The sequence below is a fragment of the Peromyscus maniculatus genome, chromosome 16, assembly GCF_049852395.1.
Source record: "Peromyscus maniculatus bairdii isolate BWxNUB_F1_BW_parent chromosome 16, HU_Pman_BW_mat_3.1, whole genome shotgun sequence".
NCBI classification, from domain to species: domain Eukaryota; kingdom Metazoa; phylum Chordata; class Mammalia; order Rodentia; family Cricetidae; genus Peromyscus; species Peromyscus maniculatus.
In genome coordinates this window covers 13473474-13496654 of record NC_134867.1, presented here as the reverse complement: position 1 = coordinate 13496654, position 23181 = coordinate 13473474, and the positions used below count along the sequence as shown (strand labels likewise).

Here is a 23181-nt window from a genome sequence, read left to right as displayed (position 1 = left end):
GTGGGGGTGGGGATGGTGGGGGTGAGGTGGGGATGGTGGGGGTGGGGTGGGGATGGTGGGGGTGGGGATGGTGGGGGTGAGGTGGGGATGGTGGGGGTGGGGATGGTGGTGGTGGGGATGGTGGGGGTGAGGAGGGTGGTGGAGGGTGGGGATAGGGGGGTAGGGGTGGGAACAGTCCGTGCACAAGCAGCGTGAGATGAGAACAATGAAGTGTAACTAGAGTTTTCCTGCCTTGCCCACAGTCAGGACAAATCTCTGTCACCCACCAGTCCCACAGCCGCTCAGACCCAACCAAGTAAACACAGAGACTTACATTGCTTACAAACTGTATGGCCGTGGCAGGCTTCTTGCTAACTGTTCTTATATCTTAAATTAATCCATTTCCATAAATCTATACCTTGCCACATGGCTCGTGGCTTACCAGCATCTTCACATGCTGCTTATCCTGGCGGGCGGCTGGCAGTGACCCCTTCTGTCTTCCTGTTCCCTCCTTTCTCCTCTCTGTTAGTCCCACCTATACTTCCTGCCTAGCCACTGGCCAATCAGTGTTTTACTTATTGACCAATCAGAGTAATTTGACATACAGACTGTCCCACAGCAACAAAGCCCAAATCAGCTCAGTTGTGGAGAATGGAAGACTGCTGGGTGTGGTGGCATATGACTATAGTCTCAGCACAAGGAAGGTGAGACACAGGGTTACAAATTCAAGGCCAGCCTGGGCTACAAGAGGGATCCTGTCTCAAACAAATATGTAGATGGAATATATATATGGTTTTTCAAAGACAGGGTTTCTCTGCTTAGTCCTTGCTATCCTGGAACTCACTTGGAATATTAATATTTTTAATTAAATAGTTTGCAAAACCCTCAGAGTTAAACAATCATCATCTTGTCTTTGACCCTGTCTAGGCCCAAGTACTGCATATAAGAACCTTCCCACTCCAAATTCTTTTAAAAATTTTATTTATTCATTTATTTATTTACTTATTTATTTAGTGTGAGTGTGAGTGTGTGTGGGCGTGTGCATGTGTGCATATGTGTGTGTGCATGTGTGTGTGCGCGCGCGTGCATGTGTGTGCGTGTGTGCATGTGCATGTGTGTGTGCATATGTGTGTGTGTGCATATGTGCGTGTGTGCATATGTGTGTGTGCGTGTGTGTGTGTGTGTGTGTGTGTGTGTGTGTGTGTGTGTGTGTGTGTGTACATGGGGAGGGGTACCCACATGCTGTAGTGCTCATGTAGCGGTCAGGGAACCTCTGAGAGGCAGTTCTCTGTCTGTACCGGGTGGGTTCCGGGGGTCAGGTTTAGGTCCTGAGCTTGGTGGCACAAGCCTTATCCACTAAGCCATCTCACCAGCCCCTACATTCTTCGTTGTTGTGAGACAGGGTCCTGTGTAGCCCAGGCTAGCCTCACACTTGCCATGTAGCTGAGGCTGACCTTGTGATCCTCTTGCCCGAGATTACAGGTGTGATCCGTTTGCCCAGTTCCCCTCCCTAAATTCTTCTAAGTGGCACTGAAGAAGGATGAAGCCAATAGTTCTGAAAGACGTTTAGTCTCACTTTACTCAGAATGCTGAGTTCTTACCAATTTAGCACATTTTGTTAAGAGCTTTTCTCCAGAAAGATTTTTGCTGTGGGCTTTTGTCTGAGGGTCAAGAAGAGAGCAATTTGGTAAATGTGTGGCAGTGATTTTGTTGTCTAGAGATTTTAATTTTCAGTGTGATCTTTCTCCATGGGATTCTCAGCAAGGCACCCGTGAAGAGTCGCTGGGTCCCCCACCTCCAGCCTGGCTTGCTTCGTTCCTCTCCCACAGTACCTCCACCTCGGGGTGGGGCGGGACTCACTGGCTGTCTTATCATGTGAGACGAGAGGAGATAATGGGATGTGTGGACGGCACTGTTAGTGTCCACCGCACAGGGTGGGGCTGCCCTTCGCTGCCAGCTTCCCCCAGAGGTGCAGAGGAGGGAGCCCGGGCCTGAGAGCCACTGTGGTAGGATTAGGACCATCACTCACTCCTCAACCCTCTAGATCATCATCTGTGGGAAGCCGAGTGGCCTTCCCCTGGTCACTTTCTGGGTGGTGGGTGTATGGAGTGTAGACGATGTAAGAATGATTTGTGTATACTGTAAAGCTCTGTGCAAATGGAAGGCAATGTTGTTGGCATGGTACACTTTTAAAAAGCAATTGATGCAAACCCAGTGCACCTGGAATCTCAGTGTTTGGGGGTAGAGACAGGGGGTGGAGACAGGGGGTGGAGACAGGGAGTGGAGACGGGGTAGACTCGACTACAGAGAGAATCTGAGGCCAGCCTGGGCTAGGAGACTGCCGCAAAACGAAAACAAAAACACAACAACAACAACAAAACCAAACCAAATAAACAACAAAAAATTTAGTGAGATGACTGGCACCCTTGATTAGTTTTTCCTTTTTATCAATGAACTGAAATATAACTGATTAAAATACAACTGATCGTGTTGAACTAAGGTCCTTCTTGAAAGCTGCATCACCAATCAGCAGGGATATAAACGCCTCGCACATTCCAGTCGACCACAGACCTCCGTTGGCCAACTATGTATCATCTGAGTCAGCCCCTCCCATTCCCCTGGCACCTGGGCACTACTGATTCATGAGTCTAAAAGTGGTTCTCAACCTTCCTAATGCTGAGACCCTTTAATACAACTCCTTGTGTTGTGGTGACCCCCCCAGCCATAAAATTATTTTCATTGCTACTTCATAATCACAATTTTGCTACTGTTACAAATCATCATGTAAATATCTGTTTTCTGATGGTCTTAGGCCACCCCTGTGTCAGTCTAGGGGTCGCGACCCAAGAGTTGAGAACCTCTGGTTTAAAGGCTGGCTCACCCACTTCCCCCCAGGAAACTGGAGAACCAACGCCTGAATGACTTCTGTCTTTCCCCAGGGCAGGCAGAGCCCATGGGCACCAGGAACATGTGTGCCAAGCATGCTATGAAGACAATTTCTTCTCTCTGTCTGCCATGGCTGAAAAACCGTGGATGTCGCATATGGGGCACAGTCACCATGCTCCCTCACCAACCTCCTCAGCTTTTGGCTAGAAAGGGGTCACAGTGTCCCTGGGAACTCTTGCTCCTAATTTAAACCCTAGTTCATCCCTCCCCCACTCCATTTTCTCCTCTCATTAGAAAAGGTTCAAGTTTTACGATTCTTCCGTTCCAAACACATTATTTTTGTAAAAGACCCAGTGGCTGGGCATAATGGCTCACACCTGCAATCCCAGCACTCCAAAGGTTGAGACAGGAGGATTGTGAGTGACACCAAGCTTGGCTACATAATAAACTGGAACCAGCCTGGGATGAGATCCTGTCCTCTACCCCCCAAAACAGTCCAAAGCAGGAGTGGAGGCACACACATTAATACAATCATGTTGCTGCATTGTGTGGCATGCATGTAGTTGTAGGGGTAATATATGATCTCTTGAGCATTTCTGCATCTATCAATAGTAGTGCTGGCAGGAAAAAAATACATTAAGCTCATACCCCTGTGTGCAAACTGTCTGGTAACACCTCAGCAGATCATCAGCCATCAGTCTGGGTGCCCAGGCTTACAAAGTCGCCCCTGCTCTCTGTCACCTGAAGCCCGGGTGCTGTGTCCATTTGTCTCAAGATAAGACTCAGTGGCCTGACCATGACCTCATGATCTGGTTGTTCTCGATCACTCAAATGCCACTTCCTGCCACAGACCCTACAAGAACTCTGCACTCTCCTCTGGCTGCCTGTCTGCTCTGGGCCGGAAGCTTCAGGGACGGCATGTGACATGTTTGTCTTTTCACTGTGTCCCCAGGTCCAAGGCTGGCATGAACATATACGAAAGAGAGTTCCTCTCCTCTGCGCCTGCTCTGGCGGCCACCATCTCTCCCACAGCTTCGGCTCTTGCCATCTCCACAGTCCCCTGAGTAGACACCATCTGTCACTCTCTGTCCGGCTCTCCCCAAGGCCACTCTCTGTGACGAGGGGCTTTCAAAACCTACCCTTCCTTGACCTCCCAAAGCCAAGGGACATCATCCACGTCCTCCAGGCCCTCGCTCCCCCAGTCCATGCCTCCAAATTCACCTCCTTTCCCTGCCTCTTTCCCTCCCGACTCCTGCCTTTCAACATACTTCCGCCACTCGGTGTGTCTTCCTCAACTACCCTCAGCCTCTTGCTCACCTGCAGGGCCCAGCGAGGTCCACTTCTTTGCGCAGATGGTATAGTGACTAGTCAGTGCTTCTTTCTCTGTCAACACCACCTTGCTCAAGTCCCTCCCTCTGCAGCCATTATATATGTGTGTATGTGTGTGTGTGTGTGTGACGTATTATTTATTAGATATAATTACATTATTTTTATATAACATATATATGACACACACACAAAATCAGTGCTTTCATGCACCTCCTCTCTCGTGGAGAGTCCCTCTGGTGTACCATTCCTTCCTCCCTCCCTCCCTCCCTCCCTTCCTCCCTCCCTCCCTCCCTCCTTCCCTCCCACCCTCCCTCCCTTCCTAGGGTTTTATTTTAATATGTTTGTGTGCATGTATGCATGTGTACCATGCAAGTTCCTGGTGTCCCGAGAGGCCAGAAGAGGGTATTGGATTCCCTGGAATTAGAGTTACAGACTACTGTGAGCCATCACGCGGGGGTTGAGTGGTGAACCTGGATCTTCTCCTACAAGCGCAGCAAGCGCTTTTAACGTCTCAGACAGCCCTCCATAATCCATCTCTTCAAGCTTTCCAGTGTTTAATTGCTGGCAACTGGGTGAATGACACCCAGAGGGAAAAGACACAGAAGGAAGGAGGAGAAGTGGGGAGGCGAAGCTTCCCGTGTTAGAGACTTCCGGGAAGTAGAGGTTGGGGGAGGGGCTGGGGGAGGGGCTACGGTGGCCAGAAGGGCGAGTTCCGAACCTAGTTCTGAACTTCACTCCAACTCTTGAGCTCCGCTCACGAAAGTGAACATTTTAAATCAGTAAAAACTCACAGTGGAGTAGCAAGGCGTTGAGCTGAGCCGGGGTGCTCCAGGCATGCGCCCTGGGGGCGGTTATCTTCCACTCCGAGCAGCCCATCCACCCTGTCTGCGGGCTGGAGCTGATGGGAGGGCACGCTTCGCTCACAGATAGGTTTGCCCCCCTCTACTCTCTCCACCAGTTCCCGAATCTCCTTAGATATTGTTATTTCCTGCACTCTTAGGCCTCTCCAATCCTTTCTTTAGAGAAAGCAGAGATCTAAAGAGGCAAGCTTCTGAAGGGCTTGCCCGGGCCATCCACTCCCAACTCCCACCTGCCATTTCACCAGGAGACAAAGGAGAAACCAGGAGCTGCGATTCTTAGCTCTGCAGCAGGCGAGGCAGGCAGAGGCAGGAAGAGCTGGCTGGGGACAGGGAACGGAGACAGAGGCTGTGCAACTGACTGAGAGGGAGGCCGAGCAGGGCTCAGTGCGCCCACTTTTGTTAGATGGTGAGTGGAACAAAGGGAACCGAAATGTTTGCCGCCGTTTATCAAGGGAGGAACATTCCATCTGGGCTACCTATCTACTGCCCACTTCCCCATGCACCGCCCTCAGCCAGGCAGCACACCCCAAGATCCCGCCCCCCTCCGGCCAAGCTGCCTGTCTGGCACTGAGCGTGCTGAGTCTTGAAGTCTCGTGGTGCAATCAATATCGGGAGACCATTCTTATTTTATTTTACATTTTGGTGCTGGGGACCGAACCGAGGGCCTTGTGCTTGCTAGGTAAGCACTCTACTGTGAAACATATAAAGGCTCGAATAGCCTTTTAAATGCATTATACCCAAGAACCCTTAAAATTTAGTATACATTTTTTTTCTAAATTGACTATTGGTATGTAATGACCGATTTTAAATTGTATTTTTGACCAGTAATGAGCTGAAAAGGCCTTAGAAAACTAGAGGACTTTGTCTTAGACTCCGAGGGCCCTGGCGTCGGCCACAGCACAGGCCCAGCCCCCTTGCTGCCGTCCCCTGCTCCAGTGGAGAGCAAAGAAGAAGAGGGTACTCGGTGGGCAGGAGTCCCACCCCTCCCCAGCACCCCAACTGTCTCCTTCCAGAGTGGGTGACATGCTTTTTCTTCCTCTCTGGGAGTTTAAAAGCAGCAGCTACCTGTGGTGATATTTTATTTGTGCACCCCAATAAAGCTCAGCTGGGAGATGAGAGAGCAAGCCAGCCACGTCTTACCTCTGGGAAATCCTCAGCCAAATAAAATATCACCACAGCTACCACTCAGGCATACGGGGTGCCACAGATCCGAAAGACTCTAACTTGCCGTCTCAGAACTCCCTCCTTTAGCGCCCGAGGCCAAGCAAGCTGAGCAGGAAGGACTTTTCAGCCTTAGTCAGGACACTGCCACAGGAGACTCACTTTCTCAATCTAAAAAGAATCTTGCAAAGAAACATTTGGGCACGCTATGATTAAGGAGCCTAGAAAGTACCGTGCTGCTTCAACCACAGCCAGCATCAGGATTCCATTTCACTCTTCAGTATTGCTAAAGGTGTTAGGCAGATGACCTGACAAGCTACTCCATGGCTAACGAAGCAGCTTGTGTGCATCATCCCATTTGCCGCTTGAAACAATGGTAGCTCAGGCAGGAAAAACTGGTGCGCGTTTCTCAGACGAGGAAACTGGGGTACAGGAAGTCTACAAGCGTCCCGGTAGCCTGGAGTCCTGGACCTCAGGCTCCCTGTCCAGTGCTCTTCTCCCACTCTATTTGACATTTGTCTCTAAACACATTTATTTTCTCTCTCAGTTGTCTGGAATACCCACACCCCACGTCCCTCAAGTTTTACTTCAACTGCCAATTGCAAAGCGGTTCACTTCCCGCTGACGCTGTGAAGGGATAAACACCGTCCCCAGAGACCACAAATGAGGCCTCATGATTGCAACACCAAAGCTGGTTTTCTAACCCCAGCTAAACCCACCTCCCCCATTAACGAAAGCACACTCAGTCTTTGGACTTTTGCCCAACTGAGACCACATATATGTCTGAATCCAAGCCTCTGTGGTAACCCACGAGGTTTCCCGTTGTCTCACATATGGTGAATACAGTCTGGCGGAAATACAAGATACCAACACACAGTGTCACTGTACACATGAAACTGTTAGAGCCAAACTTTTCCAGGAATCTCATGGGAGTCCAGGCAGGCATATGCAGAGGAAAGTTGCTCATTCACAAGCCTGCTGAGACCTGCCTACCCATCTCCCACCACGGCTCTTTGACTCCAGCAGGAAGTACCCCAGTCTTCCCCACCCACAATGTCCTATTTCGAGGCTCTGACATGTGCCTATGTCCATCACTGGGTATCTCTTTACTACGTGGAGGTCTTTTTACCTTGGGAAAGAGAATACATGACTGATCCTTTTCATTTTAATAATCATATGTCATTAAGACAGGAGGGAGTTTGGAAGTTGTATAAATTACATAGAATGTTGATGCGTCAAAATGAAGAAATGGGGTCTGGAGAAGATATATTAATAACTACTGAGGAAGAAGGGGCATGGTGCTGGGTGGTGGTGGCGCACACCTTTAATCCCAGTACTTGGGAGGCAGGGTAGGCAGATCTCTTGAGTTTGAGGCCAGCCTGGTCTATGGAACTAGTTCTAGGACAGCCAGAGCTACACAGAGAAACCCTGTCTTGAAGATAAACAAAATCATGGGTGTGGTGTACAGTTGTAATTCTAGCAACTGGGAGGCAGAGGTGGGAACTTCTGAAGTTCCAGGTCGTTCAGAAATCCTGTCTCAAAAGCTAAAAACCACTAAGCGATGAAATGGTAACTCTGGATTTCACAATTCCATGCTAAAAGTTAGTGGCATTTCTTCATCGCCACAGTGAATATATTCACAGGGAAGAGGCAGGGCTGAGCAGACATGATAATGTAATGGCAAGCAAATGGGCCACTGCGCACAGTGAGCGTGCATCCATATTTCCCCACCCTCGATCTTCCTGGCTGCTGAGGAAAGAGCTTCAGCCTACTCCTCCTGGCCATGCTGTGCTCTACCCCTCCTTCCTGATTGGAGGCTCGGTCCAGACCAGTCCCGGTTCCTTCCTCTTGTAAAAGTAAGCTGCCGTTACAACATAGTATTTTCTGAAACTCTAAGGATGTCATGGGCCACAAGAATATGAAGTAGGAGTCCTGTAGCTGGAGTTTCCTCCAGTCCCGCTCAGACCCGCAGCCACTCAGACCCAAATAAACACACAGAGGCTATATTATTTAAACTGTTTGGTCTAATGGCTCAGTTGAGACAGGGTTTCTCTGTGTAGCTTTGCACCTTTCCTGGAACTCACTTGGTAGCCCAGGCTGGCCTCAAACTCACAGAGATCCGCCTGGCTCTGCCTCCCAAGTGTAGTTCTTATATCTTAAATTAACCTATTTCTATTAACCTATAAGTTGCCACATGGCTTGTGGCTTACTGGTACCTTACATCTTGCTTCTCATAGCGGCAGTGGCTGGCAGCGTCTCCTGACTCAGCCTTCCACTTTCCAGAATTCTCTTCTCTGTTTGTCTCACCTATACTATACTTCCTGCCTGGCTACTGGCCAATCAGCACTTTATTTATTAACCAATCAGAGCAACACATTCACAGCACACAGATATCCACAGCAGAGCCCAGCTATATACAATACGCAATACCTTGATTGACCAAGGAGTTCTTCAAGAGGGAAGCCATTTATCAAGAAATATTTGGTGTTATTCAACCTTTAATATACATCAGCTGTCTTCTGCTATGAAATTCTTGTGCGTTCATATACTACTAAGCCATATGGCAAACAGTTTTAAATTTCTCAGACCTACTGCTGATCCACTAGGTAACTAACACCCTTGCAGGGCCTTGGAGACAGGCAGGCTGTAGATGCACATCTTTGTTTCTTGTGCAAATGAAGCTCAGACCATCCCCTTCCTTCAGGCCTAGTAGCAATGCAGAGCTACAGACTGAGGACAGCAGGGCCTTTTGCATAACCAGGTGCAGTAAGGACTGGAGCAGGATTCCTGGCCCGAGGAAAAGGAACAGGGCAGATCTTTTGTAGAGAATAAGGATTTGAATCAGGTCGGGGAGTAGGAGAGGAAGGAAAGATGGAAGACGGAGGGATGGAGGATGAAGAGGAGATTGAAAGCACAGGTGCTTACTAAAACTATGAGAGGACAGCAAAAGAAGGGGCAGAGAGGAGCTGAGTGTCAGGACGGAACTGAAGCTGTGTAGATAGAATTTTGTGTTAGAGAAATAAAGTATTCGGACAAGAGAGCATGGTGTACATAGATTCTTTTCCCTCAGCTAACCCCACGCCGGACATAGTGTCTTCCCCAGGACCCTGGGAAGGGATCTTCTCAGGGCAAGTGCCTGGGAAAATTCTGATATAGGGACAGACAGAGCCTGTGACTGGGTAGGTAAATGGCATTTGAGGACTCAGCTGTAAAATTCATCCTCCAACCACAGTGATGGGCCCCACCCTTCCATAGTTCAGAAACCAAGGCATTACAAGACTGGGATTCTCCCCACATCTTCCGGCCTGCTGCCCTTGGACAGTCAGAAGCAAGCGTGAGTTACCACTGGGAAGCTGCCTCCCAAGAAAGGGCAGAAGAGAGAGAAGGGTGGACTCTGAATGTCTGTTTTCCCATGTCAAGGGAGTGGTAAGGGCCAGGTGCCCTGGGGGATAAGGTATTCCTTTATAGGAAGTCCATAAATGAAAAACAGCTGTCCCGATTCAGTGAAAATAAGTCATTACAATTTGCATATCATCAAAAAATTATCAAGCCTAGTAGCCAATCCTCTGGATTATGATCCTCCCCAAGTGTCATTAACCTTAGGGACATCGTGTGAAGCAAAATATGTAGATGCAGAGCTGTAGTCAAGTGTACTGTGCCCTCATGGCTTCTGCTTTTGATAAGATGTTTCCACTGGCTGGATGGTGGGTACTTGGGACCTCATGGTGGGTACTTGGGACCTCATGGTGGGTACTTGGGACCTCATGGTGGGTACTTGGGACCTCATGGTGGGCACTTGGGAACTCATGGTGGGTACTTGGGACCTCATGGTGGGTTCTTGGGACCTCATGGTGGGTACTTGGGACCTCATGGTGGGTACTTGGGACCTCATGGTGGGTACTTGGGACCTCATGGTGGGTACTTGGGACCTCATGGTGGGTACTTGGGTCCTTGGTTTACAATTTTTGCAACATTTTATGAATTTACATTTAGTTAAATATGGAAGTTTTATTTATTTCTTTTCAGCTTTCAAACTCACATTTCTCCTGTCTCAGCCTCCCACAGGCTGAGGTTAGGGACACACCAGCCTCACCACACTCGGCTACAGGTCAGTGTTTCTGACAAAGGCAACTCAGGGACTTCCCTCAGTTCTAAGGCTACACCATCCCAAAGGTTGTCCTTTAGAGATAAAGATGAAGCCCAGCACCTCATGATAGCCTCCTGCTGATCAACACTGGCTAATTCCTCTCTCTGCTGCTCCCCTGGGGCAGGTAATTTACTACAGGCTTTAAGGGGCCTGGCCTTCCAGCTAGCCTGTGTTCCTTACTCCGTGTACTCTGGACTTTAACAGTTTATAGCTTAACTGTGATTCTACCAACTTCCATCTTCAGAGCACGGGTGAAGCCCTCATATTGTCAAAATGCCAAAATTATATGACGTGTGTCTGTCTGATACACAGCACAGATGGAACACTGGCCGTGTGGAAATGTATACATTATGGGTGACTCTTCTCTGGTCGTAGGGATTTAATGAAGAGTTATCCCTGCTGGTGGATGTCCTATGACCAGTACCCTCGCATCCAAGCATGTCACGGAACAGCCACCCACAGACACTTGTGAATTGAATATTCCTTGGCTTCAGCCAAGGAGCAGACACACCAGACTTCAGAACTAGCTAACTCCAGTACGAGGCATTTTGAAAAACAACTTTGTTCTATTGAAAAAAATATATCACTTGAGGCTCTGATAATAACAAGATGGTATGTTAAGCCAGAAAACACGGGGTGGGGGAGGGGGGCGGAGGGGACATGACACCAGCAGGCACCATTGGACCAGAGCGCTGTAGAAACTTTGACGCCCTCTCTGGGGCCTTTTTATCGGATGTACACACAGTGGGCTCTGGCACAGGCCTAAAGTCCTCCTGTTTCCCTAAGGATACAGGTGAACGGAGGGAAATCACCTGCTGCTGGACCCGAGGTGTGTGGAGGATTTTGGGAAACTGGAGTCAAGAGAAAAGGATGCTAAATATTCAAATTGAAAATAAGTTAGGTACTTGGAGAATGCTGTACAGAGTAGAGGGGAGTGGGGTGGTGAGATTCTGTGGGGGAGTCCTGGGAGGTAAGATTCATGGGCACAGTGTGTCTCCTGGGTTGGGACTGCGGAGAATAAGTGACCTTGGGGCAGAAGGAACAGTGGAGGCCAGAGCCTGGGGAATGAGAGTGACAGAGAGGTGAATGTACTGCAGGACACTAATCATTGACACCAAAGCACAGGGCAGGCGCGGGATAGTGTGTCTGTGGTACCCACAGCTAGTGGGCAGGGGTGGAGAGTGTGTCCTGGTACCCACAGCTAGTGGGCAGGCATGGGAGAGTGTGTCCACGGTACCCACAGCTGGCAGGCAGGGGTGGAGAGTGTGTCCTGGTACCCACAGCTGGCAGGCAGGGGTAGACAGTGTGTCCGTGGTACCCACAGCTAGCGGGCAGGGGTGGGGGAGTGTGTCCGTGGTACCCGGTACCCACAGCTAGTGGGCAGGGGTGGGGGAGTGTGTCTATGATACCCACAGCTGGCGTGGTGACGGCTCAGACACAGTAACCCCAGGGATGGTCCTGGAGCAGTAGTTGAGAGCTTTACATCCAGATTCACAGGTAGCAGGCAGAGAGAGAGAGACAGTAGGCCTGGTATAGACTATTTATTTATTTATTTATTTATTTATTTATTTATTTATTTATTTATTTATTTATTATTGAGATAGGGTTTCTCTGTGTAACGGTCCTGGCTGTCCTGGAACTCGCTCTGTAGACCATTCTAGCCTCAAACTCACAGAAATTCACCTGCCTCTGCCTCCCAATTGCTGGGATTAAATGCATGTGACACCACTGCCCGGCTTTGGCGTAGACTTTTGAAACCTCAAAGCCCACCCCCAGTGACACACTTTCTCCAACAAGGCCACACCTCCTAATCTTTCCCAGACACTTCCACCAACTGGGGACCAAGTATTCAAACCTATGACCTGTGAGGGCCAGTCTCATTCAAACCACCACAGAGGTATATCCTTATCACAGGGAGGAAAAAGTATCAAATAAGTTTACAGAGATGATGCAAGAGATTTTTTACTGTCCCATTTTTTTAAACCTATGAGATCATTAAAAAGTACTAAATATATAAATTAAAAAGTACTAGATGTGAACAATATAAGCTGACTGAATAAAGAAACCAAAAGAGAAGAGGTGACATGAAACAAATCGACTATTAAAAATACAGAGTAGAGCCGGGCACACCTTTAATGCACACTTTTAATACACGCCTTTAATCCCAGCACACAGGAAGCAGAGGCAGGCAGATCTCTGAGTTTGAAGCCAGCCTGGTCTAAATAGTGAGTTCCAGGACAGCCAGGGCTATGTACAGAAATCATGTCTCAGAAACAAAATACAGATTTAGTTATATACAATTCTATCTGTAATATATATTACATTATATATACATATATATATGTATGTATGTATATATATGACACTATAATGTTGAAGGTATGTCCATATAGCTCAGGATAAAAATATCTCAAGTTATTTTTTGTTTTGCTTTGAGATAGGCTCATGATCCTCCTGCCTCAGCCTCCCGGGTGTCATGATTACAGCTGTGTGCTACCACACATAGCTCAGATGACTGTTATACTTTTCCTTATATTTTCTACATTTTAGCAGAAATGATCATTGCTATATAATCAGAAATAACTATTTTCAAAAAGAAAAAAGCCACAAATGATCCAAAACATTGTCAACATGGAAAGAATGCTTTATGAGCTGGAGATATATATGGGTCAGGTTAAAAGCACTGACTGCTCTTTGAGAGGTCCTGAGTTCAATTCCCAGCAACCACAGGGTGGCTCACAACCATCTATAATGAGATCTGGCACCCTCTTCTGGCATTCAGGCACACATGCAGGCAGAACATTGTATATATAATAAATAAAACAAATCTAAGAAAAGAAAAGAATGTTTCATAAGCCCCCCTTACGAAATACAGCATTCCAGTGGGATTTTGCTTTGTTTATAATCTTTTTCAAAATGGAGGACAAAAATCTAAAATTAATAATCATCATAAATTTCTAAGGATCTTGAAGTCAGGGTGTAAATCTAATTTTTAACATGCTCTCCCAAAGATTTAGAGCACTGTAAAGGTTCAATCCATCCTTGTTAATTGACAAGCACATTTCAGATCCCATGACTTATTACATCAAAGATGCTATTATTTGATATATAAATGCTATTAAGGGTAAAAATCTCATCTACAAAAGAAAATGAGAACTAGAGAGATTTTGGTGGAAATAATTTAACTGTGAAATTTAATCTGTCACAAGAGCAGTAATAAAACTCCATAACACAGAGGAAAATTTTTCTTCCTGCTCTGGCCAGATGAATTATACCTGGTTTTATTACCTGAGTTCCCGTGGTCCCCAGAGCTGTGTGGCATCTGCAGAGCTTATGACAGAACTTCATCCAGTATCTTAAACTCCTCTGTCATTGCAGACCAGAGATGTGTCCTTGACTATCAGTTATAAACAATCTCAGTGTCTGCCCTGGAAATTCTCAGCATTGTATGTAACTGATGTGCAAAGAACATACACTTCCCATTCCCTGTGGGAGACTGCTGGGGAGTCCAGCTCTGACCTTTCCCACCTATTGAAGGGTTCTTAGGTGGGAGAGGGAAAATAAAACATCAGATAGAAAGAGAGACCGAGCCAATGAGAAGAAAGACAGAGACACGGGATAGTTTCGGGAGGGCCCAGGTCAATACCCAACAGCCTTGAGGTTTATTCCAAAGGGCTTTTCATAATATGCCAAGGGGAGGGGCAAAAGACCTCCCCCTTGCAAGATCAAAGCACATCATACAGCCATGCACAGACCCTTCCAAACACCTGGTAACCACTCTTGTGGCCAAATTATCTCCTTATGCAGCCCTGCTGGGTAAAGCAAGCTCAGATTCTCTGACCCTGAGTAATTTGGGCTCCCACAAATCCCATGCCTCCATCTTTGTTACTGTTATTCGATGGAAACTAGGGTGCTAGTTGAGTATGCTAGGCACTCTACCACCGACCTACCTCCTCAGCCTCTCCCTCGCCCTCCTTGTCAGCTTTCTCTTTACTTTCTATTTGAGAAAGAGCCTGGATTATGTTCAATTCTCCTGCCTCAGCTTCCTGATTGGCTGGAATTAACAGACCCCCGCATCAGGCCCAGCTCCGGCCTCCCCTCCCTCCTTCCCTCTCTCCCTCCTTCCTTCCCTATCCTTGGTCTCAAGAAGCCCATACTGGCCTCAAACTCATTACTTAGCTGAGAACGACCTCGAAGTCTTGACCCCTCCTGCTCCTCTCAAGTCCTGGGATTCCAGGTGCACACCACCAAGCCTGGCTTTCAGCCCTGAGACCTTTGCAGGACAGCGGGGGTGGTTATCTGCAAACAATATGGAAGGTTCTGCCAAAGTCATGGACTAGTCTCAACAGAGCGCACACTGACTGGCCAGCGGCCGTTACCCTTGATCTCTGAGACCCTGGGTCCCCTCCTGATGCAAAGGCTTCTTCTCATCTGCTACTTTAAATGGGGTTAGGAAGCTAGCGCCTTTCGCATCTCTGACCTTTTCAAGTACAGCACTCACCTGGACCAGCAAGTTGCCTGCGTTAGGCAGGCACGCGCCGCGTTTCTTTGTGTCCTCGCTCGTTTGCCGTATCAACTTTGTCAATATTTCCACGGCACCTTTGCCGATCATCTCGGGAAGAAATGCCGGACTCCCGGAAATGAATTTCAGAGCCCCCATGCAGTACAAAAAAGCCTCAGTGTTACTTTGCAAGTCTTCACCCCTCAGCACCTCCAGTAGCGATTCTGCCAAAAGGAGGAGTTTCTATAAATGTCCGAGTATGGCAGCAAACGTGATGATGGCACACACTTTGTAAAATACATTCATCGAAAGCTACGTGCAGACGCTCTCTGTTCCTCCTCAAGCAGGGAAGTCTCAGCTACCACAGAACTCCGCAATAGTGAGGAGCACGAAAGAAGAGGTTGTTCACATGCAAAAAAGAACGCCTTCTTTCAGACGCCATTCCTTGGCTCTTAGTAATATTTACCAGACTTTATTTTTAAGTTATAAAAATTTCAAGTTATTGTTGAATACCTGTGACAAAGGCCCTCTAAGAATTACATTTTCAACAAATCTTGAAGAATGTATTTGTTGCTCTCCTGAGGGGACATGGATCACATGGGAACTTTGAAATCAACCTGTTACTGAGAAGGATCTTTTGGACATAGTATTCACCCTTCCCAAAACAGCTTAAGAATGCCCGCCCCCCCTCCCTAAGCAGGTTTCCTCGTGGCTTTACCCAGCAAGTCTGCATAAAGGGGGTGATTGGACCACGGGCCTGAGTGCAGGTGTCTGAGATGGTCTGCACTTGGCTGTGCTAGGGGGAGGTCTTTTGCTCCACCCCTTGGCATTTCTATAAATATCCTAGGGCAGAGACAGTCAGGGCCCAATGGAATAGGTTCCAGGCCCTCTCCAGGCTATCCTGTATTTTTTATCTGTTTATCTCCACACTCTAAATCCTTCTAATATTTCCTACTGCTCCCACTCAAGAGCACTCAGGGGAAGTGTGGGGGTTGTGGGTAGCCCCTCCCCTGCAACCTCAGTATTAAGGACTCTGAGGCAGAAGGATGGCAGCAAACTTGAGCCCAGCCTGTGCTATGCTCGGAGTGAGAGAGACCTTGTCTCTACAAACAAAACAAGCAAACAAACAAACAAACAAACCCAACAACAAAAACTGACTGACTGGCCCAGAATGCAGATGATTTGAGCGGGTTCAAGTACGAGCATGTCAAAGGGACCGTATGAATCCTTTGTTCTGATCTGTAATTTGCAGATGTTAGACATTCTTTCAGCCTCGGTTTAGTCCCTGTGTGCTGAGATCTTCATCCCCTGTTACCTATGATTTCCACAGCTGCCTCTTCTGCAGGAACAGCAAAGCTCCTAAAAGTTTCCAGGCAGGGTATCTGTCTAGTTAGTTATTTAGGGACATGCTGGGGACTGGGCATTGTTAGCTGGGCTGAGAATGTGGGTGAAATGTCTGTAGCTCCGTACTGAACCGTGTCCACATCAGTGTTCCGTAATAGTCACACTGTCTCTCCGATTCTTTTTTGTTTACTCCTGTTATATCAAGGGAACTAGAATCTTTGATTATGTCAAAAACTCTTAGGTGTGTCTATTCTAACAGTAACTCCAGGCCTAGGAAACGATTTTTTCACACAGTGATTCCCCTCAAGTCACACGACATCCCTACACACGCTGAAGAAGCAAAACCAAGACCTACTCTGTGATACCAGACTCTCGGTGATGCTCTAAGGCAAACGTGAAAAACAGAGAAAGACAACAGCCACATTTTCCTAGAAACTAGATGCCTTGCTACCCTTCACTGTCCTTTTCCTCTACGGACGGACAGACTCGGCATCTGTCCTAGGGTGCGGCATCCTCGCCTCTGGAGCGCTGACAAGACTCACCCAGGATGTTGTCATTCTGCAGCAGGACGTCATTCTCCTCACTCCTGCTGATTTTAAATACCAGTTTGCAGACATTCAGAAGATTCTTCCTGCTCACTTTTAGCTGCAGAGAAAGAACGTGCTTGCATTTCTATGGCAGAGGTAAAGGCAGGCTCGAAACCTCTAAAACCTAAGCACTTAGCCCAGGAAGAGGGTTTCAAACATAAATGTTCTAAGGACAGAACCTAGAAAAGTTTGTGTTGTTTTTGGTATTTTACTCTTTTTAGGGGGGCCCACCACCCAGCTCCCAAATAAATCACACACGGAGGCTTATTCTTAATTGTGAATGTCTGGTCTTAGCTTGGCTTGTTTCTAACCAGCCTTTCTTAACTTATCCCATCTACCTTTTGCCTCTGGGCTTTTCCTGTTCTCTTACTTCTGTAAATCTTACTCTTACTCCGTGGCTGGCTATGTAGCTGGGTGGCTGGCCCCTGGAACCCTCCTCCTTCTCTGGCTTCTAGATCTTTTTTTAATTATTATTTTCACCTTCCTCTCACTCCAGTTTTTTCCCTCTATTTATTCTCTCTGCCTGCTAGCCCCACCTATCCTTTCTCCTGCCTAGCTAGTGGCCATTCAGCTCTTTATTAGACCATCAGGTGTTTTAGTCAGGCACAGTAACACAGCTTCACAGAGTTAAACAAATGCAACATAAACAAAAGCAACACGCCTTCAAATAACATCCTACTACAAGTTTGGGCCACATTATGCATCAGCTGTAATATCTAGCTGAGTTCTATGAACACAAACGCTTTAATAAGAAGGGTTTGTTTCTCGCTATGAAATGTTTCACACTGATGTGTAAACTAGTAGATGTTTTTTAAGGAGTGTGCCTTTAGATGGAGTAATTGATTTAGAAAGGATGATAGATATCAAAGTTCAGATTAAACTCATCTAGAAAAGAATCCACACAAAGGAAACCTGTCCCTCTGTCATTTACATCAAAGAATTAAAACCAATACTTTGGATTAGACCGCACTGTGCTTATTCGTGGGGCTATTTCTGGAATGCTTTTGAGATAGTCATTGTTTGGAGCTGAAATTCCTCTCTAAACCACACAACAATATCTACGTCAATTCAACACAAGGCGCTTTCTTTTATTAAAAAAAAAAAAAATAGAGTGAGCAGCAGAACCAAGGTCAGCTGCACGTTTATCTCTAGTAAAGAATGGTCAGTAATGGGGAATAGCCTAATAAACTGTAGAAGAGCAAAACTATTCAAATTAAGTAAGCACCCCCCAAAAGAATACAACTTGTTTTTTGTTTGTTTTGCTTTGCTGAGGCAGGGTCTCACTGTGTAAGCCAGGATGGCCTTGAATTTACAAAGATTCACTTGCCCCTGCTTCCTGAGTGCTGGGATTAAAGGTATGTATGCCACTGGGCCCACACAACACTCTTTCCTATTATATTGTTTTATATTTGTTTATTTGTGTGTGTGTGTGTAAGTGCATGTGATAGTGAGTGTGTGTGTGTGTGATAGTGTGTATGTGTGCGTGTGATTGTGAATGTGTAAAAGCCAGAAGACAACTTGTAGGAACTGGTTCCCTCTGTCACGTGGGCTCTGAGGCTCACACTCAGGCCATCAGGCTTACAAAGAAAAGCACCTATAATTTCTGGGTCAGGTGAAAGTATTGTGTGCCCTCTGCAACAGTGTGGAAACCTGTCTGTAGGAATGGGGTCCTCTGAACAAATAAAGACTTCTGTATGAAAATGAAGGCACAAGAGTTATTATTTTACTATTTAAAAAGTTATCGCTAATATTTTTGTTGAGTTTTTAGTTAATTTTTTAAAAGATGACAGAGTATGTGCGAGTTATCTGTTAGATCCACAAATACCACTGAGCACTTAACTGCTCCTGGTATGAGCTGTTCCCTGGGGGAGACAGAAAGCTGAGCAGGTTGTCTGTGGCTGTTGAGGCAGAGGGAGGGAGCCAAGCTGAGCATCTCCACCTACTGCTTCTGCTCCGGGGCTGTGCACAGTGATCGCAACCTTGTGCATTAGGTATCATCCCTGCTCTGCGAGAGAGAGGGGGCCCGGATCCCACCTGCAGAACGGTCTCCCACCAAGTGTTCTGTCCCCCCACCCCCTCACCCCTCACACAACCCCACCCCCGCCACTCCCCACCCCCACCCCACCCCCACACTCCTGTCAGAGCCTGCCTGCATCTTAACCACTCCCCAGGGCACTCACAGGACAGAGCAGAGATTCCTTCTACTCTCAGGAAGAAAAAGGAAACGGGACTTGAAAATTAAGACAGCGATTACATCAACCTGGCTTTATAGCCCAGCCAGTGTGTGACTGAAGCTAACAGAAAAGCCTTTCCACATTTAGGCAAGGGTGGTGTGCGGGCAGACTACCGGGAGGGAGGCTGAGATCTCTGACCAGCTCGTCCGAGTGTGGTGGGTACCCTGTGCTCTACAGCTCACGAAATGCCCCAGTGAATGAACTGAACGCAGCTCGCCCATCCCCCACCTTCCACTCGTAGTGAAAAGCAGCAGAGAACAACAAAATCAAATAACAAAAAAACCAAACAAGTGTCTGCGTTCCCTCAGAACACCAGCAGCGAGGAGTATTGTGCCCAGCACTGTGGAGGCCAGAGGTGCTGGCTGGCTGAGTCCTCCTTAGAGTTCAGTGATGGATCCCGGAGTTTGGCCGCCTTGGTTACAGGTTTTCCCAGGGCTAGGACGAATTCCTGACGATGCAGGGTTTCCAGGTAGGGTGGTTTTCTTCTTACATTAAAAATGGTGCTTTTGTTTTGTTTTGTTTGTTTGTTTTCCAAATTAGAGAAGTTTGAAATCATTTCTGTCCTCCCCTATAACTAATCACCAATGACACATTGGGCATTTCTTTCTGATTGTTGCCCCTCTGCAAAGGGTGCTGGATTTTTACATTTCCAGAATATAGTCGCACTCCTACTAAGTATGTTTGTGATCTTTGAACATGCTTAATACAGACTGACATATTTTCATAAGGTTTTTAAGAACAGGGATTAAAATTAAAATGGCGGTCTGGCAGATCTCTATTGAGCCAAAGAATTCAAGAACTTGGAACAATTCACAGGCTTATTGCATGTTTTTAAGTAAATACTGTTAAATGGTTGAGCTGTAATATCAAACTGGTGGATAGAAAAACAGCAGCAAGAAGAAGAAATTCAGTGTAGAACTTCGGGCTCTGTATATCTTTAGCCATTGCTCATTTTCCTTCCACGGTTCTTACGAGACGGTGTCTCGGGGATTTATACAGAACCGTGTCCTGAAGCCTCATAGAAACAGGATCTCCTCCGTGATGTTCTAGTAGACCCAAGCAGCCGACAGGAAGTGGGAAACCATTGCTTTGACAGTCCCTTCTGACCCGGGGGCTCCAGAGTGAGTAATGAGGCACCAACATGGCATAGGGGGATGGTTCAGTGGTTAGCAACACCGGCTGCCATTTGCCGAGGATCCAGGTTCAGTTCCCAACACCCACAAGATGGCTCACAACCACCTGTAACTCCAGTCTTAGGGAATCCGGTGCCATCTTATGGTCTCCACGGGCACAAAGCACATAATAGTGCACACGCGTATGTGTGTGTGTGTGTGTGTGCGCGTGCATGCGTGCGTGCGTGCAGGGGAAACACTCATAAACATAAAATAAAATAAAATAAAATAATTAAAACAAAAGGAGGCACCAACTCACATAGCCCCGCATCAGAACTTAACCTCACCCAGATTCTGTGCGACAGGCAGCATTGTTTACCTACTTAAGTTTTACCCACTTAACATCCAGTTCAGAAGGCCTAAGTCAGTTCAACTGTCACACACACACACACACACACACACCAAATGTTTTGCACAACACCACCAGAAACTGTGGTAATATTTTCACTGTGGAAAAGGTAAAGTCAGTCCCTGGGTACTGGCAGCCTGGGTCCTCCCTGGGACAACTCCATCATCAGATCCCTAAAATGAAATTACTCTTTCAAAGGCACACTGCACTGAGTCACACACCCTGATTTCTAAAAAGAGAATGGATAGTTTATGATGAGAGCTAAGTAAGGGTGTAGACTCCACCCAAAATTACACAAAAAAATGTGACTAGAATATTCTGCTTATGAAAGACTTCATTATCAAAATAAGATGAAATGGACGTGTTCACTGCACTATTAGGACATGGGGCTTCCCCTCCGTCATTCAGTCCGATCTCCCATCTTCCCTTGTACCAGTGATGGGGTGGGCATTTACTTTCATAGGTAAATGGAGCATCATCCATTTGTTGTTGATGCTCTCTTAGAACATTCCAGAGTGGCTACGGCTTGTCGTTTGGTTCTGACTGTTTACGGCTGTACAACAAAGCTGCCCAGCAGGTTTTGTTCTGGGCTGAGCTGCTGCAGGTATCTGCCTTTTCTTCTAACACTTTGCAGAAAGGGATCTTTCTGTGACCACAGGCCGCCGGGTTCCTCTTTCACACTAGCTCACAAAGCACCTGGCCATGGTCTTTATTTCTTAAACCATAAGGCAGAGTTGGGCTCCCAGCAGAAACCACAGACGAAGACGACAGCCCACACAGTCCCAAACCGTGCTCAATCTAACTGTTTGAGCAACTGGATGGGTCTGATGTTGTAAATCTTTCTTCCCTCTTCCTCTCTCACTTTCCTGTTCTCTCTCTTCCTTTTAAAATAGACTCTAGGCCCAGCCCAGATGCAAGCTTGATGGGATATTCCCTATGTGCTGCTCAGCCTTATCCCTCAGGAAACGCGGTCTAGTCCCGTCCTGGGATGCAAGCTTACTGCCTCAGTTTCCTCCAGATTCTAAACAGACACATCACATTTTTTTTTTCATCTTTTTGCGATGTGTACAGACAAAGCGTTTCACAAAGCGCAGACGGAGGGCCGTCCACTGGAACAAAAGGAAGACAAACTTACTGCCAGGATGAGTTTGGCAAGCTTGAGGCTGAGCGAGTCCGAGCCAGCATCCACCAGTTTATACAGGGTCTTCAGCAGGACGCTTCTTCCCTGGAACTTCCTGCCGAGCATGCGCCCTTCCTCCAACGCGTGATGGAGCTGCGAGCAAGTGGCACACACGGCCTCGATGTCTTCTGTCAGAGCAAAGAGAGCAGCCGCCACTTACTCATCACGGTTGAGTTTTCAGATACGCCAAACACAGGCAGCGTAGGGAGAAGGGAGCCCCCTGGGCATTCCCTGGACATCCTCAAACTCCCAGGGACCATTCTCCTTTCTCCCATCACCGCCATGTGTTATCAAATAGAACACGATCGCGCTTTCATCCTCCGCGGTTAACATATTTACTAACCTCCTAGGTTAACATATTTACTAACCAGTCACTTCGCTTATCTAGAACAAGAGCCTTGCAGAGCCTCTCCCCTGGCCTCCTGTCCTTCAGTCTCACTGAGGCCCGCCGTTTGCATCTCTGCCTCCATTTCTTCAAACAAGTTGTGTGACTCCAAAGGAACCAATATTACCCTGTAGTGCTATTTATGGTTCACGTGTGAATAGGTGTGTTGTGCTACGTACAGACGGATGCTATAAGTGAGTTGGGATCCTGATCGGCACACCCGCATGGTAGAGCAAGAATACCCCGAGTCCACAACTTAACCCCAGGCGGGCTAGCCTTCTAATGTATCTGTTGATGAAAACAATGAATGGTATGTTCCTTTCAAAAGGACTCCTCAGGGAAAAGAGGCGTAATAACATCCATCATTATTATCGAAGAGGAGACTTTTAAAAAGATGTTAATTAGGAAAGAGAGAGACAAGAACATTTTGTTTTAGAGCTGCAATCCCGGGGCCAGTGACTTTTCTTGGGGTGGGGGTGTGGGTGGGAACAGTGCTGGAAGAGAGCACAGGGGAAATAAAAGAATGCAAGGTACAGCGTGTTCTGCTGGGAAGCATTGCCTCTGACGGACCCCATCACAAGACTTAGAAGTGGGAAGGCGATCTTAAATAAATACCATAATGTGAGCGTAGACCCCGACATGGAGGAAGTGTGCGCCAGCAAGGGGAAGTGACTCAGAACATTTTTAGCTCTTTTCAACAATTACATCTAAGAAAAAGTTTAAACCTCAGTAGCCGGGTGCCCTCCAAAGCCTTTCAGCTGAAGAAGTGAGCTGGTGGGAAAGGACCTAGACCAGCCTGAGACAGAGAGGGAGACTGAGCTCTGTTGTGTGAAGCGTTTCTGTTACGTTGATTTTTTTCTTCTCCGACTGGCCCGCTCTTCGCTAGTCCAGGCTTTGGGCCGTTCTCAGATCAAGGCTGTTGTAGCTTACAGAGGAATTGGAAACCCAGAATCAAGGATCAGAGTTTCAACTACTGCTCAAGTAATCCCTCTCTATCAGTCAATTGACTACAATCGTTATAGCACTCCGGAGGCTGAGGCAGGAGGATGGCAAGTTCAAGGCCAGCC

The 23181-nt window shown here is 47.3% G+C and overlaps 1 protein-coding gene across 4 annotated transcripts in view; it reads right to left on the bottom strand.

Annotated features, from left to right (window-relative positions):
• Armc2 (armadillo repeat containing 2) overlaps nucleotides 1–23181 on the bottom strand; it is a 125851-nt gene that overhangs the window by 44577 nt on the left and 58093 nt on the right. For all 4 annotated transcript variants that reach the window (XM_042262008.2, XM_042262010.2, XM_076552386.1 and 1 more), the window contains exons 9-11: nucleotides 21685–21857; nucleotides 16750–16852; nucleotides 14864–15087 (exon numbers count right to left, since the gene is read on the bottom strand). In XM_042262008.2, coding sequence (XP_042117942.1) covers nucleotides 14864–15087; nucleotides 16750–16852; nucleotides 21685–21857 — 500 coding nt within the window. The remainder of the gene's footprint in view (nucleotides 1–14863; nucleotides 15088–16749; nucleotides 16853–21684; nucleotides 21858–23181) is intronic.